This window comes from Odocoileus virginianus, chromosome 33, assembly GCF_023699985.2.
Source record: "Odocoileus virginianus isolate 20LAN1187 ecotype Illinois chromosome 33, Ovbor_1.2, whole genome shotgun sequence".
Lineage (NCBI taxonomy): Eukaryota > Metazoa > Chordata > Mammalia > Artiodactyla > Cervidae > Odocoileus > Odocoileus virginianus.
The window spans coordinates 32,640,454-32,667,408 of record NC_069706.1 but is presented as its reverse complement, the minus strand read 5'-3'; the positions used below and the strand labels follow the sequence as shown (position 1 = coordinate 32,667,408).

Sequence of the window (26,955 nt, the reverse complement as noted above, 5' to 3'; positions counted from 1 at the left end):
ACTCTCCGACATAAATCACAGCAGGATCCTCTATGACCCACATCCCAGAATTTCAGAAATAAAAGCAAAAATAAACAAATGGGACCTAATGAAACTTAAAAGCTTTTGCACAGCAAAGGAAACTATAAGCAAGGTGAAAAGACAGCCCTCAGATTGGGAGAAAATAATAGCAAACGAAGCAACAGACAAAGGATTAATCTCAAAAATATACAAGCAACTCCTCCAGCTCAACTCCAGAAAAATAAATGACCCAATCAAAAAATGGGCCAAAGAACTCAACAGACATTTCTCCAAGGAAGACATACAGATGGCTAACAAACACATGAAAAGATGCTCAACATCACTCATTATCAGAGAAATGCAAATCAAAACCACAATGAGGTACCATTATACGCCAGTCAGGATGGCTGCTATCCAAAAGTCTACAAGCAATAAATGCTGGAGAGGGTGTGGAGAAAAGGGAACCCTCTTACACTGTTGGTGGGAATGCAAATTAGTACAGCCACTATGGAAAACAGTGTGGAGATTTCTTAAAAAGCTGGAAATAGAACTGCCGTATGACCCAGCAATCCCACTTCTGGGCATACACACCAAGGAAACCAGATCTGAAAGAGACACATGCACCCCAATGTTCATTGCAGCACTGTTTATAATAGCCAGGACATGGAAGCAACCCAGATGCCCATCAGCAGACGAATGGATGAGGAAGCTGTGGTACATATACAGCATGGAATATTACTCAGCCATTAAAAAGAATTCATTTGAATCAGTTCTAATGAGATGGATGAAACTGGAGCCCATTATACAGAGCGAAGTAAGCCAGAAAGATAAAGACCATTACAGTATACTAACACATATATATGGAGTTTAGAAAGATGGTAACGATAACCCTATATGCAAAACAGAAAAAGAGACTCAGATGTATGGAACAGACTTGTGGACTCTGGGAGAAGGCGAGGGTGGGATATTTCAGGAGAACAGCATTGAAACATGTATATTATCTAGGGTGAAACAGATCACCAGCCTTGGTTGGGTGCATGAGACAAGTGCTCGGGCCTGGTGCACTGGGAAGACCCAGAGGGATCGGGTGGAGAGGGAGGTGGGAGGGGGGACTGGGATGGGGAGTACATGTAAATCCATGGCTAATTCATATCAATGTATAACAAAAACTACTGTAATGATGTAAAGTAATTAGCCTCCAACTAATAAAAATTAAAAAAAAAAAAAAAAAAGAAAAAGAAAGGAAAAAAATTCTAATTCTAGTCCCAACACTGCCTCCTCCCTCCCCCTCTTTCCCTTTGTCCAAACCTATTCACAGAACCCATCACTTCATGGCAAATAGATGGGGAAACAATGGAAACAGTGACAGACTTTATTTTCTTGGGCTCCAAAATCACTGCAGATGGTGACTGCAGCCATGAAATGAAAGACGCTTGCTCCTTGGAGGAAAAGCTATGACTAACCTAGATAGCATATTAAAAAGCAGAGACATTACTTTGAAACAAAGGTCCGTCTAGTCAAAGCTATGGTTTTTCCAGTAGTCGTGTATGGATGTGAGAGTTGGACCATAAAGAAGTGCCAAAGAATTGATGCTTCTGAACTGTGGTGTTGGAGAAGACTCTTGAGAGTCCCTTGGACTGCAAGGAGATCCAACCAGTCCATCCTAAAGGAAATCAGTCCTGAATATTCATTGGAAGGACCGATGCTGAAGCTGAAACTTCAACACTTTGGCCACTTGATGCGTAGAAATGCATCATTTGAAAAGACCCTGATGCCAGAAAAGATTGAAGGCAGGAGGAGAAGGGGACAACAGAGGATGAGATGGTTGGATGGCATCACCAACTCGATGGACTTGAGTTTGACTAAGCTCTGGGAGTTGGGACGCCTGGCGAGCTGCAGTCCATGGGGTTTCAGAGTCCCACCCGACTGAGCAACTGAACTGATTCACAGAACCTCCCACAGAATTGAACTCTCTCCCGGCTAGCGAGTGGAGGCCCTCGTGGTCTCTCACCTACTGCTGGAGTCTCCCCGTTGGTTCCCTTCCTTCCCGTCGCCCCCAGAATCCCAACCACACAATGCCAGCTGGCAAAGCCCACAGAGGCTCCCCAGCGCCTACATAGGCCCACCAGCTCTTCTACTTCTCTATTCAATGTGTGAATCTTTACCAAAAGCTTAGTCAAAAAAAAAAAAAGTAACGCCTTTCTTTACTTTGAGTTGCAAAAAGCATTTATTTTTAAAACACCAAAATTGGCATTTGAACAGAAAACTTAACTTTCTTCAGCATCTCGCCTAAGGATCGCACTTCCACCCCCTTCCATCCCCCTCACGCCTGTCCTCAGTACCTTGGCTGACGACGGAGCAGGACGGGAGGGATGTCTAAGAGCCGGGGATAAATATTAAAATATCCACATGGGTTTCTACCAACGAATACATCCTGACCAGATCCAGACGGTGAGAGGTTTGGAAAGGTGTCGAGAAGTTTCCACTGACCCAGCCCAGCGCTCCCTGGTCTGCGGACATTACAAAGGGGATGGGCAGGGATTCGGGGCAGGGGCAGGACGAGGGAGAAGGCGGTGGGAGCTGGGTGGGAGCCGCCACCCACGGCGGCCAGGTCTGCCACGCGCTGAGCCAACCTGCGGAGGCCGGGCCTCAGGGCAGCGCATCCTGGGACGCATCCGGCCGCCGGGCTGGTCCATCGCGCGCTCTCTTGTCTCCGGCCCGAAAAGAGTTAACAGGCCAGTCCCAAGCGGGCCCGGATTCCGTGCGGGAGGCCAACTCACGGCCAGCTTGACCCCCGCCCACCACCCAAGCCGGGACCTACCGGCGCCCGGGGTGGAGGCGGGGGGACTGGGAGAGTGCGGCTCGCGGGGAACGCGCGGGTGCAGCCAGGGGCTGGGAGAGCCGCGCTCCGGGCGTCGGGGAAGGGGAGGGCTAGGGCAGGTCAGGCCCGCCCCCGCCAGGGGCGGTGGAGGCGGGTGACCGACAGGCCTCCCGGCCCGTCCTGGCGCGCCTGACGGTCCCGAGAGCCCGGCAGGGCAGGGCCGGGGCGGGGGCTCTGGAGAGGGCGGGGGCGGACGGGGAAGCCTCTGGGCGGGGGCGGGGCCTCGGCAGAGTAGCAGCGCTCTCAGCCTATGGGAGGCGGGCGCCTTCCCGTTAGCGCCGGATCCCAGTGGATAGGGAGGGGCGGGCGGCGCCGTGGGGATCCCGGGGCGGCCGAGGGCCCCTGACTCGGCTCCGCGCGGCGACATGGACCGGATGGCTAGCTCCATGAAGCAGGTCCCCAACCCCCTGCCGAAGGTGCTGAGCCGGCGTGGGGTCGGCGCGGGGATGGAGGCGGCGGAGCGGGAGAGCTTTGAGCGGACTCAGGTGAGGACCGGGGCAGGGGGGGACACGCCGGGTCGTGCCTGGCTGGGGCATCCCGCAGTGTCCTGGAGGGGACTCGAAGGGAGTAGGGATCTTGCAGGCCCAGGGAAGGACGGAGCAAGAGGGGGCATCTGGTGCGGTGGTCAGGGCGATCCGGGAAGGTCGGGAACCCCGGGGGCATCCCGGCTGGCCTGGGGGAGAGGGCAGGGCGGCTCCGAGCAGCTGGCACGATCCGCGCGGCGCGACCGACTGGAGCCGGTCCCGACGGGGCAGGGCAGGGGTCACGGGGGCGGTGAGCGGAGAAGGAACGCTAACAGGGGGCCGAATGGCAGGGGTGCCCCTAGGCTGGGGAGGGTCCCTGGGGTGGGCCACTGGGAGTCGCAAGTGTGGCGGAGGAGAGTGGGGCGCTGAGTCGGGAATGTGAAGGCTGGGGCGCCCTGTCCTCTCCGCTCGATCTCTTCAGGACTGCGTTGACATTCCCCCCATCCCTAGCATCGCCTTCCTTGTGCTCACACCACCCCCCAGCTGTCGGCCTCCGAGGACCGGACTGAAGGGGTCTGAGCCGGGAGGAAGGAATGTAGGAAATGTGGTGTGTGGCCGAGTTTGGAAGATGACCGGGGGCTGGAGGAGGGGGCCGGCCCAAGGACAGAAATTGAGGCTCTTGGACCAGTGGTCCCGATGCTGGTCACGTCGAGTCGTCCTGGGGTGCCCAGAACCCTGAATCGGGGTTTTGATTTCATCCCCCAAAATGTGCCTGACAGCTAATAGGCAGCCTGCCCTATTTGTCCAGCCTGAGCAGGGCTAGGGGCCAAAATTCCTCACTGTCATCAACAAAAAGCCACAATCCATTTTTACCTCAGAGTTTTAATGCCTGGTGTATTGATTGGACTGAATAAAGCTGACATGTTTATGGTGTTCGTGGGCTCGTTTGTATGCAAAATCCATTTCGAAGGGCACAGCACTTCTTTTAATCCCACTGCCAAAGTTGTATGGGCAGGTTTGTTCCTCACTCTTGCCCACTCTTGCTCTCAGAGTGGAACCTTTGAAGATCCAGGGGGCTTCCGCTGACAGAAGCTGGTTCTCCTGTTCTGTTCTGCTCCCAACTCCCCCTCTCCAGACTTAGTACCATGTGAGGGAAGGGCAGTGGGGTTTTAGATAAAGATTGTGAGGTCCTGACTGAGTGTTCTATGTAGGAATCTTGCAAAGAAGGAAGCTTTTCATGAAAACCTGGGGGACTTCCTCCTCTTCTTTTTCCAGGCACCTCTGGTCCTTTGCAGGTGTGTCGGGGTGGTGTAAAGTAGGCAGTGTCCCCTCCCTAGGTCATCATCCTACCCCACATGAGACGGGAAAGAAGGCTCTTCACTTCCCTCTCCCAGGGTCTGGCTGGGTTTAAACTTTATTCTCTGATTCTGTGGATTGGACCCCAGAAAGGAAGGAAGATACTTGTCTGCTCTGGGCATTATGCCCTCATCTAGCTGCCTGGGCACATAAGGCTTCTTGCTCCAGGAAACAGTGTAAATCTTTCTTGTAATAGACAAGGAAAATAAATGGCAATTCATTCCTTCCAGAGTCTCCAGTAAAAACTAGAGCAATAGAGAAATACACATAAGAGTTTGACCCATTATAGTGATGGAAATTAGGTTTGTGGAAGTTTCTCTAGCTATCCAGGGACGTCCCAACAAGGAGAGTCTAGGTCAGTGTTAGGCAGTATTTTACATTCTGTGGGACATTGATAATTGGCCAGATTTTACCTAGTGGCTTGTGTGTGTGTGTGTGTGTGTGTGTGTGTGTGTGTGTGTAAGGGAGATAGAATGAATCAGGAAAAGAGTTTCTCTGTTGTTGAAACTATTAGGGGAGTAAGAGAGTGAAGAAAAGGAAAGAGAATAATCCTGAAACCTCACCTTAGTCAACCTGCAAAAATGTGTATTGTTTAATGACTACTTACCCAATGCATGTGTGTGTGTTAGTCATTCAGTCCTGTCTGAATCTTTGCGACCCCATGGACTGCAGCCTGCCAGGCTCCTCTGTCCATAGAGTTCTCCAGGCAAGAATACTGGAATGGGTTGCCATTCCCTTCTCCAGGATATCTTCCCAACCCAGGGATTGAACCTGGGTCTCTCTCATTGCAGGCGGATTCTTTATTGTCTGAGCCATATGAACATGAGTTAGAAAAAAATTTAATGAGTTAAGAGAGCATGAGAATCAGTGAAGGTAGACTGATGATTGTCACTAGTTCTGTGTTTGGCACTGTTCTGAGTACTTCATTATATCACCTTCTTTAATCTCAGTAAAGTCCTGTGAGGTGATATTGACAAGAACCTATGAGGTGAGTATCAGCCACATTTTACCTGGAGGAAATTGAGGCACAGAGAAGTTAAGTAACTTGCCCAAGGTCACACAGCATGTCGTGATCCCAACCTTTAAGCACAGCTCTGTGTGGCCTCTGAGTACTGGACAGAGCACTGGTATGGGAGCTGGAAGAGGCTGAAGTTTGATCGCCAGGCACATGGAGGGGCTCTGTGGCCCCAGGCAAGCTGTCTAACCTTTCTTAGCTTCAGGTTCCTTATTGCAAAATAAGGATACTACTTACCTCACAGGTTGATTGTGGGAGACTCGATTGAATAGTATACATGGAGACATTTTGTAAACTGGCGAGCACTGTGGTGATGATGATTGCTATAATCTGAGGGGGAGAGGGGACCAGAATAAAGGCCAAATACTGGGGCAGGCTGTGATGAACTGTTCAGTAGAGGGACAGAAGTGTTCCTAGTGAATGCAGTGATTACCAGGAGTGATCGCTTAAAGTCCAGGCTGTCAGGGTGCGAAGCGGGTGGGAGCCCTCCGAGGTCTGAACCCCATCCTTCAGCCTGAGCCAGCACTTGCTGGGTAGAGAGGAGGGATGGGGCATTCCAGGAGAAAAGGTATGGTCTGGAGGCGGGTGTGGATGAGACTCATCAGTTAAGGTGGACAGAGCAGAATCGGCTCCTCCCACCTCCAAATGCCTCGAGCCTCGCCGCTGCTCCCTGTCCTGTCCCCGTTCCCTTGTGACCCTCAGCACGCTGTGAGCTTCCTGAGGGTGGAACGGTGTCTCGCTCTAACTTCTGTCCTCATGTGCCTGGGGCTGGTGTTGTGGTGAAGTGACGGTAGTCTCAGGTCCAAAGTGATGGGTTGGCCCCGGCGGGGATGCCTGGCCTGGATGGGGAACTCAGCTCTGGGCCACAGGGCACGTCTGTAAGTACTTGGTATTCTTTCCTAACGGCCCCCAGTTCCCTTGTCTCTGCACTCTCAGCTGGAGGCCCTGCCCCAGGCCCTCCACGGACTCTGAGTTCCCTGCCTTCCTTCAGGTCGAGCTTACTCTCCGGCTGCCTGCCCCTCAGACCAGACTTGTTTTCTCAGGGTTGTCAGTCTCTTCCAGGAAGCCTTCCTTCCTCAACTCTCCTGGATCATCCTTGTATTTCACGTGATCACTGTCCCTGCCAGTCCCCGGCTCCAACCAGGCCCCCGGTGTGCCCCCCACCCAGCCGATCACCTGTACCCTTCAGGCTCTGGGGACATAAAAAGTAGTTCTTGCCCTCAAAAAAGCTACAGTAATAATGATATGTAGCCTGGAGCACTTTACAGTTTAGAAAGTTTTGGCATTGTTGGGACTGCACTGTGGTTGGGTGTTATCACCCACATTTTATGGATGAGAGTTTGGTAACTTGCCCAGGACTCCCAGTTGGTGAGTGAAAGGATCAGAATTCAAACCCAAGATGTTCTAGGCCCTGGTTCTAGGTCTCAGGCACTGTCCTTATGTCAGCCAAGAGGGCGATTCTGGAATGAATCAGGAGGGTTGCCACTCACAGACAGAATGTCCTGTCTGTATTTACTTAGCTGGAAAATGGTTTTCTCCATGGTTTGCTTGTTTTTTCAACATCCTCTTAGTGAGTACACACTGTGAAGGGGACGCGGAGATGAGTAAGATAAAGAGATTGGCCCCAGAGGAGCTCATGATTCAGCTGGGAGGTGGACCGGCCGCAGTGGGCCTCCTCCAAAGGGAGCAGAGGACCCACGGCGCTGGCAACACTGGAGTCGGTAGCAGGGCAGGACCTGCCACATCAGAGCCTGTATTTCAACCAGACACGGAAGTTTGAGCTGCTGTATTCTGTGGCAGCTGAATGCTGGGATCAGAGGAGAGCACAGGGCTCTGGAAACACAGAGGAAGGGACAGACCCTTAGTCCCAATCTCTTGGATGGAGCCCATGACAGAGTAAAGGATGCTTTACTTTATATGCTTCACTTTATATGATTATATAAATCATATAATGAGAAGAGCCAGGAGACAGAAACAAATATTTGTGAAGGACTTGCTGGGTCCTAGGGACTTGCTAGGTGATTTATAGCCATTGTTTTATTTGGTAACTCAGGCTCAGAGAGGCCAAGTGACTTTTCCAAGGTCACACAGCAAGCAAATAGACCAGCCAGGGCTTCAGAATCAGATGGCATGGCCTCTTCTCCATGTTTACCTCATCTGCCATCTTGAACATGATCTTCAGCAGATGCTCAGCCTTCAGTTCACCAGCTGAAAAATTTTAGGATTGGGCTGGAGGGGTCATTGGTTCTCAGACCTGGCTACACCGAAATGGCTTCTAACATAAAAGATTCTGTATACCTCCTGTCCCCCGCTTGCTCCCTTAGTCAGTACTGAAAACTAGAAAGGATGCTGGGAGCTTTCTCTGGCTCCGTGGTTTCATCCTCTTCTGGTTTCCTTCCAATGATACTAATGAGAAAAGCCAGCATTGGTCACAGTTACTCTGTGCAAGTGTAAAGGCCTTGCACAGACCTCCCTTTTTAATCATTACAACAAGCCTGTGGATTGTGAAGTGTCAGTCACTCAGTCACGTCCGACTCTTTTGCGACCCCATGGACTATAGCCTGCCAGGCTCCTCTGTCCATGAAATTCTCCAGGCAAGAGAATTTTAGGCAAGAATTCTCCAGGCAAGAATACTGGAGCGGTTGCCATTCCCTTCTCCAGGGGATCTTCCCAACCCGGGAATTGAACCTGGGTCTCCTGCATTGCAGACAGATTCTTGACCAGCTGAGCCACCAGCCACCACCCACCCTGTTTTATAGATGAGGCAGTTGAGGCTGAGAGGGGTTAATAACCAGCTCAAGGCTCTGAAGTGAGTAAATGACAGAGCTGGGACTCAAAGCCAGGAAGATCGACCCGCGAGCCTGGCTTTTCAGACTGCCAGCCCCATGGCACTGCATGGGCCCCTCTGGCTCTCATTTGTCTTCCTCCCCTTGGGGAAAGTTGGGACCCCAAGGCTCTGTCCTCACCCCACTGCTCTTTTACCTCCTGTCCACTTCCTCTGCTCTCACTTCCATCTGATGGTTTCTGTTCTCACCCCCATGACACCGACTTCCTGGCCTGCGTGACCACTTCCCATTAGACTTCTGCCCCCTGATAAACCACTCATGCCCCAGACTCCACTTGGGCCTCCCCAGCCTGTGAACACCTGAGCCCCTCCCATGACTCCCACCATCTCCCAGGATCTGCCCGGAGCCTTCCCTGCCTCTTGCCTGTACTGCCACACTGTATTCTATGATGTTTCTCCTATCCTTCCCTCCTTGGCTTCTCGCTGTCCCCGCCCTATTTCCTCCTCCCTGCATCTTTGTAATCCCGTCCTTCTTGCCCCCTCAAAGAGCCTGATGACCGGTGGATTGTCCTTAATGCCCAGCACTGCCCGTATAACTTGCTTTTTCCAAGAACCTGTGCTGGCTGCCCAGAGACCCTGCAGGATGTGGTGCCTTCAGGGTCCCTAGTCCCTGTCCGCTGCAGGCCTTAACTTACAGAGCATCCTCCACCAGGCAGCTCCTGTGATCTGGTTCAGGGGCCATTCCCTACTGTATGTCTCTCCTGTTCATCCATGCTCACCTCTTGGCTTCCCTTCCACACTGGAAGTTCTTTTTTTTTTTTTTTCTCCAGTATTTATTTATTTATTTGGCTGCACCCGGTCTTAGTTGTGGCATTCGGGATCTCAGTTCCCCAACCAGAGATCGAACCCGGGCACCCTGCACTGGGAGCACGAAATCTTAGCTACTGGGCCAGCAGGGAAGTCCTAAGACTGGAAGCTCTTGAGGGCAGGATCTGAGTCTTAGCCAGCCCTTGCATGAGGCAGGCACCCAGGCCTGTTTGCCAAACATGTGAATGTACAGCAGTCAGAGGATCAACAGCAGCCTGGGGCTGTAGGCAGGCCTCCGCTTGCAGAACACTTTGCTTTGCACATTTTGGAGGTTCCCTCTCCGTCTCCTTCCCTAATGATTATATCTCACTAGATGCCGGCCCTGTATGCCAGGCCTGGGTACCCAGGGTACCGTGGAAGTACATTGCTCAGCTCCTGAGAGCTTGGTTGGAGAGTTCACTTAGGAAAGAGCCTAATGAGGCTGCAAACAGAATTAAGGCTCAAGGGTGATGATTTGAATTTCTATCAAGTTCAGAACACTTGATAAACATTTCCAAACTGTGGTCTTGGACTTCCTAGGACTTCATTCTGCATCAGGTCAGATCTTTCTGAGCTAGACGAGGTTACCAGGAAGGGAGAGAAACTGGCCTGGTGTCCTGGGCCCCTGGACATGGCCGAGGGCAGTGGCCTCTGTGCAGGTGTTAGAATTTGGGGCAGAGCATGAGAGATGTTAGGATGAGTATAAGGACAGGAAGTCTGGGGGCATTAGGATGAATACAAGAATAGGAAGTCTGGGGATGTTAGGATGAGTGCAGGAACAGGAAGTCTGGCTCTGCCCCTGCAGCTCTCATTGCAAAATGAGGAGGCTGGAAAAGATTTCTGAGGGTCCTTCCAAGTCTCAAATATTTCAGCTTTAAAAAATATATATATATTTCAGCTTTTAGAAGTCCTGTAAGCAGCCTTTCACATTAAAATCAGGACACATGTTTCTTCTGAGCTCTCAACTGCTGCCTTGAAAGGGGTTCCCAAATGCCCCCTGTTTGTGGAATGGGGCTCAGGTACCAGTGATGTGGGGCTCACGAAAGGATGGTGCTGCTCCTTAGAAAGGGATGGGGTATGTCCGTGTGATCCAGGAGAGAAGATCCCCGGCCCCACTTGGGCATTGAAAGAGTTGCTCGCTAGCAGGGCACTGATGAGGCTCATTTTATGCTCCCCAACCTCGGGCCCACTAATTCCACTACCTCGGGACCAAGTGTGCGGGGGGCCTGGGTGGGGCGCAGGGCTGGCGTGGCGGCACCACGGGCCAGCGGCCAGGGCTTCTCCTGCATTCAGAAGGGTTGACGGCCTGGAGAGGTGCCCACCTAGGAAAGGGAACTTGTCAGCCCCACCTCTTGGCAGGATGGTGACTGCTTCCTGTTTTCCTGTCTGGGCAGGCAGGGAGGAGCCCTGTTCCCAGCTGTGGGCAGTGAAGTCTGACGCTACGGGGAGCGGGCTGGGGACCCAAGGTGTCGTCTGGCACAGCCCGCAGGGGAGAGAGCACGCATCTTCTTGGATCTGAAAGGCCGCCCTTTACTGCCACCTCTGCTGTTAGCGCTCAGAGACAGCCCAGGATTGGGTGGGCTGTTCAGGAAGCCAGTGTGGCCAGTCACTTCTTTTAACTAGCACTGTGTGAAGTTTTCAAAGTACGTTTACAAGCAACCTCTTTTCAGCCACGGAGCAACCAGGCAGTAGGTAATTTTGGTCAGTTCTCAAGCATGGACACTGAAGCCCAGAGAGCTTCTGTGTCTTGCCCAGGAACACCCAGGAAGTGGCCAAGGAGCTGAGGCTGGAACCTGGTGGGTCTGATCTCAGATTGTATACTTTCTTTTCCATACCCCTGAAGCTGAAGCCTTGCCAGGGCTGGTAACTGCAGAAAGGTACAGAGATTTTTTTTTTACTCCCTAGATTTTTTTTCAATTGACTTATTTGGACTTTTGAAATTCCTCCCAGAAGATGTTTTGCAACACATCAAATCCCAAAGATGGAGGAGCCTGGTGGGCTACAGTCCATAGGGTCACAAAGAGTTGGACATGATTGAGCGACTAAGCGTAGCACAGCACCACTATCAGAGTAGGAAATGGCAACCCACTCCAGTATTCTTGCCTAGAGGATTCCATGGATAAAGGAGCCTAGCGAGCTACAGTCCAGAGAGTCACAAAGGGTCGGACATGACTGAGCATAGCACAGCAACTATCAGAAAAGCCTGTATCCAGAATATGTTTAAAAAAAAGGAAAACCAGAAAGGACAACCCAATAGAGAAACAAGCAGGAGGAACTTCACAAAAGAGGATAAGCAAATGGCCAATAAACATATAGAAAGGTGTACAACTTTGCTAGTAAGCATGGAGGTAAAAATTAAAATTACAGTAAGATATTGCTATGTGCCCATCAGGATGAAAGAAAGAAAAACAGGAGAAAAAAAATCACAGTGCCAAGTGTTGGCAAGCATGTGGAGCAATGAAAGAGCTCATGCACTGATGATGGGGCTGGACACTGGTGTAGCTGCATTTCAAAATAGCCTGGTTGTCTGTCTAGTCAAAGCAATGGTTTTTCCAGTAGTCGTGTATGGATGTGAGCATAGGACTATAAAGAAGGCTGAGCACCAAACTACTGATTCTTTTGAACTGTGGTGCTGGAAAGACTCTTGAGAGTCCCTTGCACTGCAAGGAGATCCAACCAGTCCATCCTAAAGGAAATCAAACCTGAATATTCATTGGAAGGACTGATGCTGAAACTGAAGCTCCAATGGCCACCTGATGTGAAGAGCCAACTCATTGGAAAAGACCCTGATGCTGGGAAAGATTGAAGGTAAAAGAGGGTGGCAGAGGATGAGATGGTTGGACAGCATCACTGAGTCATGGACATGAATCTGAGCAAACTCTGGGAGATAGTGAAGGACAGGGGAGCCTGCAAAAAAGTTGGACACCACTTAGTGACTGAATAACAACAACAGCATTAAAGATTAAACATTAGCACACTCAATAACCCACCAAGTCCACACCAAGCAATATACCCAACAGAAATGTATGCCCATGCCCCAAAAGGTATTTATAGAAGAATATTTACTCATAATCATGTTGTGTAATAACCCCAAACTAGAAACAACCCAAGAGCTCATCAGCAGTAGATGGATAAGTAAATTGTGATCTTCTCTCTTATAGGGATACTATACAGCAATGAAAAGAAGCAAACTATAGTTACCCTCAACAGTGTAGGGGATTCTTTTTTTTTTTTTTTTTTGATGTGGACCTTTTTTTTGAAGTCTTTATTGAATTTGTGACAATACTGCTTTCGCTTTATGTTTTGTTTTTTTGGCTATGAGGCATGTGGGATCTTACCTCCCCAGCCAGGGATCGAACCTGCACTCCCTGCATTGGAAGACGAAGTCTTAGCCACTGGACCCCCAGGGTTAAGTCAGCGTGACTGTTAAAAACATCATGTTGGGGGTGGTGGGAGAGACAGATTCCCAAAGGACAACTCTGGAGGCTTCCATTTAAGTTCAAAAAACAGGCAAAGCAAAACTGGGATTTAGGGGTGCTTGCACAGATGATAAGGCTGTAGAGAAAAAAGGGACTAATTATTCTAAGAGCCCAGATAAAGGTCTCCTCTGAGTGCAGGAGAGGTGAGTGAGGGGGAGGGTGTTCAGAACTGGGGCGCTTCTGTGGCCCTGCCATCCATCTGTGTGTTGGCCTGGATGGTGGTTTATGATAATTCATTAAGCTGTACTTTTTCGCTTCATGCAGTTCTCTCTATTTATATATTTCAGAATACAAAAGATTATAAAAAGCCTCTTTCCAGGGAGTAGGAGACTGTCTTGTGGAGGCTCAGTAAGAACCTGCCATTTAGATATCCACCCACCCTTTGAGGTCTCTCTCAAACACAGCCTCCCCCGTGAGAGTGCCTCTGACGCTGCCCTAGAGCTGGGAAGTGTTTGATTTATGAATCATGCGTCTACAAGCTGCACACTCCGAGCGCTGCTGTAACACGGAGCGGGGCGGGTGACACCTATCATTAGGCCACGCTTAGCTCGGTGCCCTCAGCTCCTGTTGACGTATGTCTTGTATCTCCCTTCCTCAGTGGCAGACGGGTTCCTTGTTCCTCACTCATCTTTTAGTGAGTTGCCCCAAGGTCTAGCAGAAGGCTTTATACCAGCCCCAGCTCAGGATGTCTGTTAAATATGAACTGTATAAGAGAGAAGTTCTCAAAGGAGAGAATGAAAGGAGAAAGCGTGTCTCTAAGCTCAAAAGAAAGCACATTTGAATAAACCAGAAACCCAGATGGTAGGCACGGAACCTCAGACTTGGCTCTTGCTCAAAGATTTAGATCAAGCCAGACATGATGAAGGAGAAGAGGAGGAGAGGAGGGCGTCAGAGGATGAGATGGCTGGATGGCATCACCAGTGCAATGGACATAAACTTGGACAAACTTCCGGAGATGATGAGGGACAGAGAGGCCTGGCATGCGTGGTCCCTAGGGTTGCAAAGAGTCGGACACGACTGGGCGACTGAACAACAACAGTGAGGCGTGATGAGCCACTGTGAGAATCTGGGAGCTTATGGGTTGTCCCCTAGGAACATGGCAGAAATGCTGACCTTCTAGCAGTGGTTCTTTCGAGGTCTCTGTCTGGTCTCAGCAACTGCCAGCCCTGGTGACAGTTGCTCTGTGCATTAGTGTGTCTTACTAGGCTGTCAAGTGTCCCCTCTCCTGTACTGGCCTGGATGCATATACCTTCTCTGGTGTTCCTTGGATCTGGCTTAACTGATGCTATATTCTTCCCTCTCATTTCCCATAATCCATCAGAAAGATACACAGGCGTGAGTACTGTGGTTCCCTCTCTGAGCAAGATCAGCTTCCCTTGGAGTCACAGGTGAGCCCAGGGCTCTGCCTCTCTAAGGTTGGCATATGCGTGCTCAAGTTGCTCAGTCGTATCCAGCTCTTCGAGACCCCGTGGACTGGAGCCCACCAGGCTCCTCTGTCCCTGGGATTCTCCAGACAGGAATACTGGAATGCATTGCCGTTCCTACTCCAGGGTATCTTCCTGACCCAGGGATCGAACCCACGTCTTTTGGGTCTCCTGCATTGGCAGGAGGATTCTTTACCACTTTAGCCATCTGGGAAGTTTCAAAAAAAATATACATCGGGTGTCTTTTCTTTGTCAGCTCAAGTTCCTGGCGCAGCGTCGGGCCCCGGGCAACTCTTGATACAGGTTTGTGGAATGGAGGATAAAATCTTTTTGGTGAAGGACTGAGTGAGCATCAGCCATTTTTGGTCCCAGTTCTGAACTGTGAACCCTGATTTACAGTCCCTGAATCTGGGATCACGTGAGCATAATTGGAGCTGCCCAGAGGGACCCTGGAAACCTCGTCCCTTTGATGTAACTGTGGGTGGTCCTTGGGGACTTCCTATTGATTGTCATCTCCCCGACTCATGCTTGGAAGTGACTTGCCATCTCCTGCTTCCCTCGAGACCCTTATTCCAGGATGGGACCTCCCTGTGCAGCCGAGGCCCTGTTACAGCTAAGAAAAATCCAACACAAGCAATGAAAAAAGAAAGAAGGAAGGAAGGGAAGGAAAACCCAACCCATCTAAACCTGGACTCCACCTCCCGCCACAGACCTGCTCATTCTTCTTCGTTCTCAGTTTCAGAGAATCTCAGTTTACGAACCATCCCAGGCCGTTCCACCTGGAATTGTCCCACTCATTCTAAGAGACCTCTCCCTTCTGCCCGGACCCCTGCATCTAGTCATCAAGTCCTACTGCTCTTGTCTCCTTGACTGCATCTCATATCACCCCGACTTCTCCACCACTGCCTCTGCCTGAGTTCAGGCCTTCATCTCAAGACTTAGCTATTTACTGCACGGCCCACCTGGCCCTCCTGCCCTCCAGTCTTGACCCTCATAAGTTCTGCCCTTGTCTTAGCTGCCAGAGTTTGGTTTTAAGAGGTCCAAGAGTTTATATCACTCCAGATTTTAAAAACCTCTGTTTGTCATGCGTAACTCTAAGCTGAAATCCAAGCTCGTTGGCATGGCACAGAGCCAGGCTTTGCCAACCTTAATGCCCAGCCACCGCCCCCCACACTCCCTGTAGCCAGCCCACCAAGCGCCATAGAGTTCTCCCTGCACGACCCGCGGCTTCTCCACTCCTGGGTTTTTCCAGGTGGCAGCCTTCTCTTCTGCCCAGAACGCCTCTCTCACTTTATCCACCTGCCAAACTCTTTGCATCCGGTAAGTCCCACCTTTGTGGCCACTCCTGTGGAAAGTCCCCCTCCCTTCTCCACGCAGACTGAGTGAATGGTATTTCTGTCTGTCAGGCTTCCCAGGTGGCGCTAGTGGTAAATACCCACCTGCCAATGCAGGAGACATAAGAGACGCGAGTTCAGGCCCTGGGTCGGGAAGATCCCTTGGAGGAGGGCATGGCAACCCACTCCAGTATTGTTGCCTGGAGACTCCCTTGGACAGAGGAGCCTGGTGAGCTACAATCCCTAGGGTCACCAAGAGTCAGACACAACTGTAGCAACTTAGCACGTATACACTTCTGTCTGTCCTGTGTTAACATGTTTATCTGGGTGTCTGTCCCACACTGGACTGTGAGCTCCCCTATAGCTTAGCCTGCTCTGTAGGCCTCTGCACCCCATGCGCAGGATTCAGCACCCAGAAAGACCTCGGGAGATGTTTACTGAGTGAACTAATGATGCATCTTAAGGACCTGATTTTGTTTGATTGTTCCTGCAACAGAAGAGGGAAGGGGCCCAATTCTCACCCAGGGCGGGTGCTCCCCACCAAAGTGAATGCATTTGATCTATGTCATGTTGACCTGAAACCAAAGTTTTGGCAACACTAGTAGGATAAATGTGAGCATGTTTTAGGAGTGGAGAATTCAGTGGGAGGGACAGAGGTGGTTCTGTGTGCAGTCACAGTACACATCTGGATGGGAACTGGAGCCAGGATTCCTGATTTATATTCTACTGGCAGGCTGATTGGTGTTCCTTCTGCATCTCAGAAGTGTGATGTAGCAGACAGAAAATGCCCCCACCATCAACATGGCCATATCTTCTGTTACGTGGCGAAAGGGGCTCTGCAGATGTAATTAAGGACCTCCAGATATGGAGAGAAGGGACTTCCCTAGCTGTTCAGTGGTCAAGACTCCCTTTTTCTAATGCAAGGGGCATGGGTTCGATTCCTAGTCAGGGAACTAAGATCCAACATACTGCATGGCATGGCCCCCCCCAAAAAAAAGAGAGAGAGAGGAGCCTGGAGTGTCCAAGTGGGCCAGTCTGATCACATGCCCTTAAAAGCAGAGAACGTTCTCTGACTGCCAAGTGGAAGGGAGACATGGCAGAAGGGAAAGCCAGAGGAATTCCAAATGGGAGAAGGATTCCACTTGCCATTGCTGGCTCTGAGTGGGAGGGGCCCATGTGCAAGGACCCAAGGGAAACAGCAAGGAATTGGATCCTACCAGCTACCGGAATAACCTTCAAAGCGAAATTTCCCCAGAGCTCCCAGTAAGGAGTGTAGCCCTGCTGACACCTTGATTTTTAGCCCAGTGAGGTCTTACTGGCCTTCTGACCTACAGAACTGTGAGATGATAAACGGGTGTGGTTTTTAGCTGCTCAGTTTGTGATAATTTTTTACAGCAGTGATAAAAGCTAATCCAGGATGGTATTAATAACAGGTAACTCATGCACTGCATCAAGAAGCCCAGTGGAACCCAGACAGGCCACCGTTTTAAACCTACAGGAACACTTGTTATTTCATCCGTGCTTTCTGTGGCCATAGAGAGAACTTTGGATTTCCACACTTGGCGCTTATTCACAGACATTTTCTCCTGGAAAAACAATTCAGCAGCCTGTTCAAAACATTCTTTCCTGCCGGGCCATGGAGTTCTCTGGTGCAATTCCAAGTTTGAAGATCATAGGTGTAAGTTATTTAACCTTAAAAAATTTTTTTTTGTTTTTTATCAAGTAAGTGCTGTGCTGTCTATTTAAAAAAAAAAAAGGGCAGGTGGGAAATCCCAGAGTTACTATAGGATCCTGATGGTATCTGCACTGGAGGGAACTGACTCAAAGTCAGGAAGCACAGGCGGGAATAAATGCAGGGCTTCCCTCAGGGTGGGCCTGCCCTGTCCTGAGACTTCCTCAAGTTCACTGGTGGTCTGGAATGTTCCTGAAACCCTGGACTTAGTCCCCGATGGTTCAGCAGGTAAAGAGTCCGCCTGCAGTGGAGGAGACACGGGTTTTGATACCTGGGTCAGGAAGATCCCCTGGAGGAGGAAATGGCACCCCACTCCAGTATTCTTGCCTGGGAAATCCCATGGACAGAGGAGCCTGGCGGGCTACAGTCCAAGGGGTTGCAAAGAGTCAGACATGACTGAGCACAGGGCCCATTGTAGCAAAGTTAATTTCTTCATTTTGGTGATTTTTCCTAGGGTTATATAAGATGTTAGTTAATATAAGGGGAAGCCAGGCAAAGATGTACGGGAACTCTGTACTATTTTTGCAATTCTTCTGAAAGTCTAAAATTATCTCAAACTAAAATGTTAAAAAAAAAAAAAAAAAGAATGGCATGTTGCTTGGCAAATGTTAGTCAGGGCTGAGTAAATGTGCGTTCCACTGCTCCCTTGGGTCATCATGGGGACCCTGGAGACCCCACAGACGGAGGGATGGGACGGCGGGGTCTGAGGAGGGAAAGCGTGGAGAGTCTAGGCTGCATCAGGGGAGCGAGCAGGGCGGGGTGCCTTCTCCAAGGAAGACCTGCTCTGAGCTCCCCCCGCCACCAGGTCTCCGAGGGAGAAATGGCCATGGGGACCTGGTCTGTGGCCCCGCAGAGGCACTGCTGCCGGCCTCCACCTGCTGCAGTCAGACAAGCTTAGCTCCCGTTCCAGTTCGGTTACTTATCGTGGGAAGGGGGCGACGCTTGGGAAAGCTCCCAGTACATGGGATAATGTGCTGACATCTGGGCTCAGTGAGGGATTTGAATGAGAGGGCCCAGAGCAGTAGCCAGTGCCAGTGGTGGCTTCCCCTCCTGTGAAACCTTCCCGATTGGCCCCCACGGAAGTGCCCATCACTCTGCAGGTCCCCTGAAGCAGTTGCTTTGTGTCCCTCCAAGGACCCTCTCTAGGGACGCCCTTCTGAGTCTCATGGTTTGTATGTCTTGGCTGCATGACTTAGAGCTTTTGTAAACCATAGGGTTTGCCTGTAGGGAGATGCACAAATCAGTGGGTGAGCGAGTGAATGAATGAGTGAACAAGTGAGTAAATGAATGAGTGAAGCAGTGAATGAGTGAAATGGGTGAGTGAATGAGTGAGTAAATGGTTGAGTGAGTGAATGAGTAAACAGATTTCCCTCCTGCCCCTCTGAAAGAGGACAGTTTTTACTATATATGATTATCGGCCCAAATGCTTGCCTGGTGTCAGCCTGTTCTCTGGGATGACCCTGGGAGTGTTCAGAGCAAGCACCCTTTTATTAGGCTTTTTCTCCCTCTCTCTTGGGTGCCAGTCACCTTTCCAGAAAAAGCAGTCAACTCCTATCTCACACTGTTTGAGCATCTCCGGCTCTGACGCTGTTTGTCAGTGCTTCGGAATTCTCCAGGCCTCTCTCCTTGTTGCTGAGAACTTTTTGCCACAGGAAATCAGGCTCATTTTAAGGGCCAAACAGTCACTAAATATAGCCTCCTGGCATAGATATTTAAAGAGCTGTGTTGATGATGTTATGTCTGAACAAAGAAGAAGGAGAAAATAACTTTTCTTTTCTTGATAGAAAAGTGAAGTTATACCAGATTTTCTGTGGGTCTGCAGGGAGCCAAGTGCCCTCGGTGGTGTCAGTGTCTTAATTACTGAATCACCAGCTTAGGGCTTGGGCTTTAGATTTCTGTTGCCAGCCAGTCATTTCTTGATAATTCCTTCTCATCTCCATTTGAAAATACCTCCTGCCCTGGTAAATTACCTCAGACAAGTGTGACCTCCCTGCCAAGCCCAGGTGCAGGGAGGGGGCAGTGCACAGGGAGGTGTAAGAGATGCTCTGCCCACCCGTCCCCCACCCAGGACTGCAGGGGGCCTGAGTGGAGAGCCCACCCAAGTGCTGGCTGACCAGAAGCAGGTGACAGAAGTGGAAGGAGTGGGATGGGGCCCTGGGATCTTTACTTGGTGAAAAGCAGAGTTCATAGAACAGTTCCTGCCTCAGAGAAAGGTCTGGACTGAAATTCCACTCACACTGGTTGGGTCCCAATGGCGTGGGGGTAGGGCTTCCATGGGGGCTAACTGCATCCCACCTCTTCTTTCCTCTGGCTTCCACCTCGGGCTCGTCGCGGTGGTCAGGATAATGTCAAGAGTATAAAGCTTCAGCGGTGATGCTGTGTTTTTTTGTTTGGTTTGGTTTTGCAAATGTTCCTTTTAGAATATATAAACAGAACTATTCTGGGAAGTTCTTCTGAACTTACACCTCTTTCTGTAAGAAGCTCTGTGCAGTGGACTCTCATAGTCTTTATATGTGTGAAGATGTCTGTATTTCACCATCCTTTCCCCCCATCCTGTTATAACCAAGATTTTATCAGTGCATACCTGTTTGGTGGTCAGTACGCAGATATCAGTTCCTAAGCTGGTATTAAAAAAGCCTACACAATGGAGCTACCAAACTGCCAAAGAATTACTCAGCCTCTGTTCCAGCTTAAAATTTAGAAACTCTTTATCCATAAGTAGAGGACACCAGAGCTCAGAATCTTCAAATATTGCTAACTTGTAAGCCTTTTGTGAGGAATGTCCCGATAACACAGGATATGATGTCTTACACATTCTATCCACAGCAAATTGACAGGTTTGGGGAAATTCTGGACCTCTTGCATGATATTGTCACAGAGAGTGTGCAGTTCTGATAAGGAGATAAAAAGACCATATAGAAGACAGAGAGGTGAGATAGTAGGGAAAAACACAATTATGAAAAATGAATCATTTAAATGACTGTCATCTGGGCTGTGTGTATTTCAGGGGATTTGTATAATGCCCTTCACAGTTATGGAATGTTAAGTTTACATCTAACAAACCTCCCAACATTCCACTAATTTCTGGTCTTGCTGAAATTAACCAGCACACAACTTTTACCTCTTAAAAAGGCAGTTGTACTTTTGTATTTAAAGATGTATTCAGGACTTTCTCAGTGGTCTAGTGGCTGAGACTCTGTGCTGCCAATGCAGGGGGCCTGGGTTTGATCTCTGGTCAGAAAACTAGATCCCACATGCCACAACTACTGAGAGTTTGCATACTGCAACTGAAAAGATCCAGCTGCAGTGAAGATCAAAAATTCATGCTGCAACTAAGACCCAGTACAGCCAAATAAATGAATATGAAAGAAAGATGTATTCAAACATGGGATATGGTGGGATTCCAAGCTTCTTAAAAATATGTTTCTAGAATTCCAGAAAACTTGCCATTTCTACGATAGTTATGCAACTTGCTTCTTGGAGTTGTAGGAGAAAGGTTTATAAGAACCACCACTAAGACCAATCTAAGACTGCCTTGTTTCCCACCACTTTGGAGCCTGAAATATCTTCATTTTTAGATTCTGGCTCTGCTGTTAAGTCTCCTTTAGTCTCTACTTGATGATCCTCCTCTGCCCATTTTCATTTGCTTCCTTTTCCTATTTTGCTGAGACTTTTTTAGCCAGAAGATTTATCCTTTCCTATAGCCTTTTTTTTTTTTTTTTTTTTTTTGCCTAACATTCCATTTTTTTCCAAGGCCAGATTAGGTGACTATTTGCTGATATTTTGGACATTTCTCCTTAGTGCCCATTCAGCAGAATTGGCTTTTGTTCTTGTTATCTTGGCTGCAAGTGGTGACTGTGGACACAGTGGGGCAGGGGTGTGGTGCCAGATACCTGTGGGTACCGTGGAGAGACATTCCCAAAGCCAGCAGCCTGATCATTCCTCCTCTTGCTACCTGAGCTGCTGGGATGTAAGATGGAAGTGGAATAACAGATGGAACAGGATTAGATTAGTTATTTTTCTTCATTGCTCTGAAGCTGCTATTCTGTTGTCTTCAGTTCATCTAATTATCAGTCCCTAGTGGATAATCTACCTTTTCTCTCTGACAGTTTTCAAGATTCTTTCTTTTCTTTTAATGTGGTACACTCTGTACACTGGTGTTTTACTTTATTGTTTTGGGGACTTGTGTTAGCTTTTACTCTAATTCTGGAAGTCTTAGCCATTATCTCTGGGAGATTTTTGCCTCTGACTTTTTTCCTTTATTCTCCCCTTTGCAACTCTTATTAAATGCATTGTGGAACTTATTGTTCTGCTTGCCATTTTATTTCATCTCTTTTGTATTTCCTGTCTATTTTTATGTGTTTTCACTCCAGGTGATTTCCTCAGTTTCATCTTCCCATTCACTAACTCTCTCTTCAGTTGTATTTAAACATACCCTGATTTCTAGAATTTCTATTTAGTTCTTTTTATTTTTTTTAACATATATTTTATTTCGTCATTTGGGCTATTTTATTTATTTATCTAGCCAGCTCTCAGTTGTGGCATGTGGGATCTAGTTCCCTAGATACTATTATGAGTACATTATGAGTACAGAGTCTTATCCACTGGGCCACCAGGGAAGTCCCTAGTTCTTTTTAAAATTTACTTGCTTGGGGCTTCCCTGGTGGTCCAGTGGTTTAGACTCTGTGCTCCCAATGTGGGGGCCCGAGTTCAATCCCTGGTCAGGGAACTAGATCCTGCATGCCAAAACTAAAGATGCTGCATACTGCAGTGAAGATCTCCCATGCAGCAGTGAAGGTCCTGAGTGCTGCAACTAAGACCCAATACAGCCAAATAAAGAAGTAAATATTAAAAAAACTACAACCACAGACTCACTTTCTACAGTGTCTTATTTTTGCTTTGTGGCTTCTATCCCTTTGTTTATCTTGTTTTGAGCATTCTTCAGTTCCCCTTTCAGGGGACTGTTATTTATAGTTTCTGAAGTATTTCACTCTGTTGAATCTGCCCTTTGCATAGCATTTGATTTCTCTGTATCTTTTGTCATTTTTGTCTGTGAGATCATCTTTGGTAGTGATTATAGCCCATGGGGTCCTGCCTATGCCTTGTATTAGGGAGGCATCTGTTGGGACAGTTTTATGGTTATTTCTGCTAGGCACCATGGGGTCAAGCTTTACTTGGTTTTGCAGGACTGGGCTTCCGCACGTGTGAGTAGTAGGGGACCTTGGCACACCCATGCAGCCCAAGCCAGAGACTCTGGCTTCTCTCTAGTCTCCACCCAAGGTTTGGGGCTGCAGCTTTGACCGGGAGTTCAGTTTTAATGTGATGTTTTTTCTTAGTCTATCTACATATTGTGTGGGAGAGGTCGTATGTGTGATAGCTCAGTCTACTCTCTCTACCTGAGTCTTAGTTCCCTTTTATTTGTCTTCTGCAGTATAGCCAGAGAATTACAAACAAACAAAAAGCATAGAGACTTCCCTGGTGGTCCAGTGGTTAAGACTTCACCTTCCAGTACAGGAGCTGCAGATTCAGTCATCGGTCGGGGAGCTAAGACCTCACGTGCCTCTTCAGAATTCTCTTCAGAGTTCCCACCTGGAATTTCCCAGAAAGGAACGCTGGAGGTAGAATCAAAGATCAGTGGCCCAGGGACTTCCCTGGTGGCCCACTGGTTAAGATTCCATGCTTCCACTGCAGGGGGCATGGGTTCAATCCCTGGTCAGAGAGCTAGGATCCCGCAAGCCTGATGTGGCCACCCCCCCCCCAAAAAAAGTCAGTGTCTCAGTTTTGGCTGCAAGTCACACTCCCTGTATGATCTTGGGCGAGTTACCATCTCTATAAAGTGAGGACCACTGTACCAGTTAGCGTGAATAAAATGTATAAGAATAAAATGTGAACACTGACACAGCTCTGGGAGGGTCGATAGCAATCATTCTCATTTAGGGGTAAAAGTTTGCATGTTTCAGTGAAGGGCTACATGGGTGCTCCAGGGTCGTGAAGCCCTGTGAGACTTTTCTCACCCTCTTTTTGTTGATGTCCTTCATGCATCATTTTTTGTCTCTGCTGTGTGTGTATAGGTGGTAAGCATCATGTCTGTCAGCCAGTAAATTTATTTTTGAGGGCCTGCTCTATGTGACAGGTATAAAAACCGGCTTCTGCCGTCATGGAGGCTCTGCCTGGTCCCTGGAGGGGCAGGGGCCCTGTCCTCTTTGGCTGATTCTACAGAGTTCCATCAGGGTTTTGACTGCGTGGGTTAGTTGCAATGCCTGCCAAGAAGATCTGCCCAGCAGCCTTCATCACTCAGCAGATAAGGTTTCCTAAGCGCCTGCAGTGCCAGGCGCCAGGAGTCAGGCATGAATCAGACTTGATTGCTGAGTTCAAGTTGCTCCTAGACCCCAGGAAGAACGGCGGGGGAAGCTGAGCGGTCACTGCAGTCCGCTAGCCACAAAAGCAGAGGATGCTGGAAAGGGTGGGAAGAGCCCAGCGAGGCAGGATTAACTGTCTGAAGTTGCTTGTTAAAGAGCCCAACATGGTTCTAAACCTGCCAGCCCGGGAGAAGAGTAGGAAGTCCTGTGACTGAAGGAGCCAGGAGCCCTCGGGGGCGGGTGGGCCTGGAGGAAGGCTTTGGAAAACCCGGGTGGGGTAGCTGAGGGGAAGAGGGCGGAGGAGAGCGTGAGTGAACATGGACTACTGCAAGCAGAGGCCGCAGACTGGCGGCCCAAGGGCTGGATTCTTTTGTGGGCTTGTTTTATTTGGCCTGCACGGCGATTTTTTTTTTTTAATGGAGCTCAGCGTCTTTACACAGAGAATGCACTCTTTCCTTTGCCACCATTCTCACCGTTCCTCATTTTCATCACCGGCCTGTCTGAACACATTTATGGGATGAGCCTCGACCCCTGCCCTGCCCTGGTCACTGAAAACCCAGAAGAATCAATGGAAAAGAGTCTCCGTATAAGGAATATAAGTGTTGGGAGTGAGATTATAAAAATCAACAATATCTTGTCCTATATGTCAGCAGCCAGCTTGAAACTGTACCATAAAACAGATCCTAGTCAGTGCAGCAGCAAGACCATAAGATGCCTTTGGAAGAATCTGTGAGGGACTTCCGTGCTCCCAATGCAGAGGCCCATGCTCCATCCCTGGTCAGGGAGCTGATCGCACATGCCTTAACTAAGCATCCTGAATGCTGCAACTGAAACCCGACATGACCAAATAAGTGTTTTTTAACAAGAGATCCTGTGAAATCTCTACTCTTTCACTTATATTTACTGTCTGCTGTGTATTTTAAGTTTAAAATTTTACTTAGTTTTTGAAGAGATAATATATGTACTTGGTTAAAAAAAAAAAAAAAAAGCAAAAAGGCTCCTTCCTGGTCCTGTCCCCCTATTGTCGAGTCCCTGCTCAACTTCAAGAGAAACAACCACTCACTGACTCCTTTCTGCATCCATTCAAATATTTTATTTTCACATATAAGCAAATATACATATAGTGGAATATTACCCTCTTCCCCACTATTAATACAAATGATAGTTCAGAATCTTGCTCTTTCGGGAACTTCCCTGGTGGTCCACTGGCTAGGGCTCCATGTTCCCAGTGCAGGGGGCCTCGGTTCAATCCCTCGTCAGCAAACGAGATCCCACATGCCACAGCTAAGAGTTTGTACTGGTTAAGTTAAAGTCACTCAGTCATGGCTGACTCTCTGCGACCCCATGGACTGTAGCCCTCCGGGGGATCTTCCCAACCCAGGGATCGAACCCAGGTCTCCTGCACTGAGGCAGATTCTTTCCCGTCCGAGACACCAGGGAAGCCCAAGAGTACTGAAGTGGGTAGCCTGTCCCTTCTCCAGGGTGTCTTCCAACCAGGGTCTCTTGCATTGCAGACGGATTCTTCACCAACTGAGCACCAGGGAAGCCCAGGAGTTTGCATGCTGCAAGAAAAAGATCCTGCCTGCCCCAACTAAAAAGATCTAATATGCTGCAACTAAGATATATGTGTATTTTTAAAGAATCTTGTTCACTTAATCAACCATCTTGGCAATCTTTATATGTCAGCAGATAAAAGGTTTCCTCATTCTTTTGCCCAGTATCAATAAAAATACTGATTTGAGATAAGACAATGGACTCCAGAATAAAACTGCTTGGATTTGAACCTGGTTCTGTCTCTTGGACCTATGACCTAATTGTCTCTCTATGCCATACTTTTTTTCCCATGTGTAAGTGGAAATGATAGGTACCAACTCATGCTGATGCAAGAATTTAGTGAGATGATGCTTATAAAAGGACTTAGGATAACGCCTGGCGTTGAGTGAACCCCCAAAATATCAGCTGCTTTGCTTATTCTTCTTAAAGTGATTAATACTACACACCCAAGGTAAGGTAAAGGAATAAGGAGTGACTTGGGGGGTGGTATTTGAGATAGAGGGGTCCTGATGAAAATGATAAGACTTTACTGAGAGATAGAAAGCAGATGAGTTAATGGAGACATATACTTTGCTTCTGGATGGAAACTATGGAATTTGTAGAGATGTCAGCTCTTCCTAGTATAATTTACATTTGTCCTATTTGTAAGCAAAGGGCTTCCCTGGTGGCTCAATGGTAAAGAATCCGCCAGCCAGTGCAAGAGATGCGGGTTCAATCTCTGGATGGGAAAGATCCTCTGAAGGAGGAAATGGCAACCCACTCCAGTATTCTTGCCCAACTCCCATAGACAGAGGATCCTGGAGGGTTACAAAGGGTGGTAAAGTTGACTCCGCCTGTTGACTGAGCGACTAAGCATGTGTTTGTAACCAAAACCCCAGTAGAATTTATTTTGGAACCTAAGTTTTTCCAAAATTTATCAGGAAGTATAAATGAGAAGAATGTTAAAATTTTGAAAAAGACTGTGGTGGGGAGAAACTTTCCTTATAAAATACCAAAACACATTTTAATGATTAAAACAGTGAACTTACTCATTTAAGAATGAGTAGATTGGGAAAAAAAAAAGAATAAGTAGATTGGGACTTCTCTGGCAGTCCAGTGGATAAGACTCTGTGCTCCCAAGGCCAGGTCCCCGGGTTCCATCCCTGGTCAAGGAACTAGATCCCACATACTGCAACTAAAGAACCCGAATACTACAACGAAGAAAGGCCCTGCATGCCACAGCTAAGACCCAGTGCAGCCAAATAAATATTTTTTTAAGCAAAGGAAGTACAGATCAGTAGAATAAATAGGATAAATAGTCCAGAAACATACTTTATACACATGTAAATTAATTATATGTCAAAGGTGACCTCACACATCAATAGGAATGGGAAGATTACTTGATAAATTAGGTTTGGTTAGCTGTTGGGGAGAAGAGGATGTTTTCAGTTCTCACCTCAAGCTGCACACCTGTATAAATTCCAGACAGATAAAATGGTTAAATTTGAGGCAGAAGAAAATCAAACCTTTGGAAAAACACTTGGAGAAGGTTGAAGGAAGTTTGGAGTAGAGGAACTTTAAGTTTTAAAGCCATCAAAAATATCACAGTGAGGATGGGAGCAGAGTCTAGGGGAGAATGGATACATGTGTATGTCTGACTGAATCCCTTCTTTGTTCACCTGAAACTATCACAACAATGTTAGCCAGCTGTATTCCAATACAAAATAAAAAGTTTTTTTTAACAAAA

The 26,955-nt window shown here is 48.5% G+C and overlaps 1 protein-coding gene across 3 annotated transcripts in view; it reads left to right on the top strand.

The window, feature by feature from the left end:
* Window positions 1-3,174: 3,174 nt before the first annotated feature.
* HIP1 (huntingtin interacting protein 1) overlaps window positions 3,175-26,955 on the top strand; it is a 135,409-nt gene continuing 111,628 nt past the window's right edge. For 2 of the 3 annotated variants that reach the window (XR_011485276.1, XM_070460233.1), the window contains exon 1: window positions 3,175-3,366. Coding sequence is in view for 2 of the 3 variants with exons in the window: in XM_070460233.1 (XP_070316334.1) it covers window positions 3,247-3,366 (120 nt within the window). In the remaining variant the exon portion in view is untranslated. The remainder of the gene's footprint in view (window positions 3,367-26,955) is intronic. The other variant, XM_070460234.1, reaches the window with a different exon arrangement.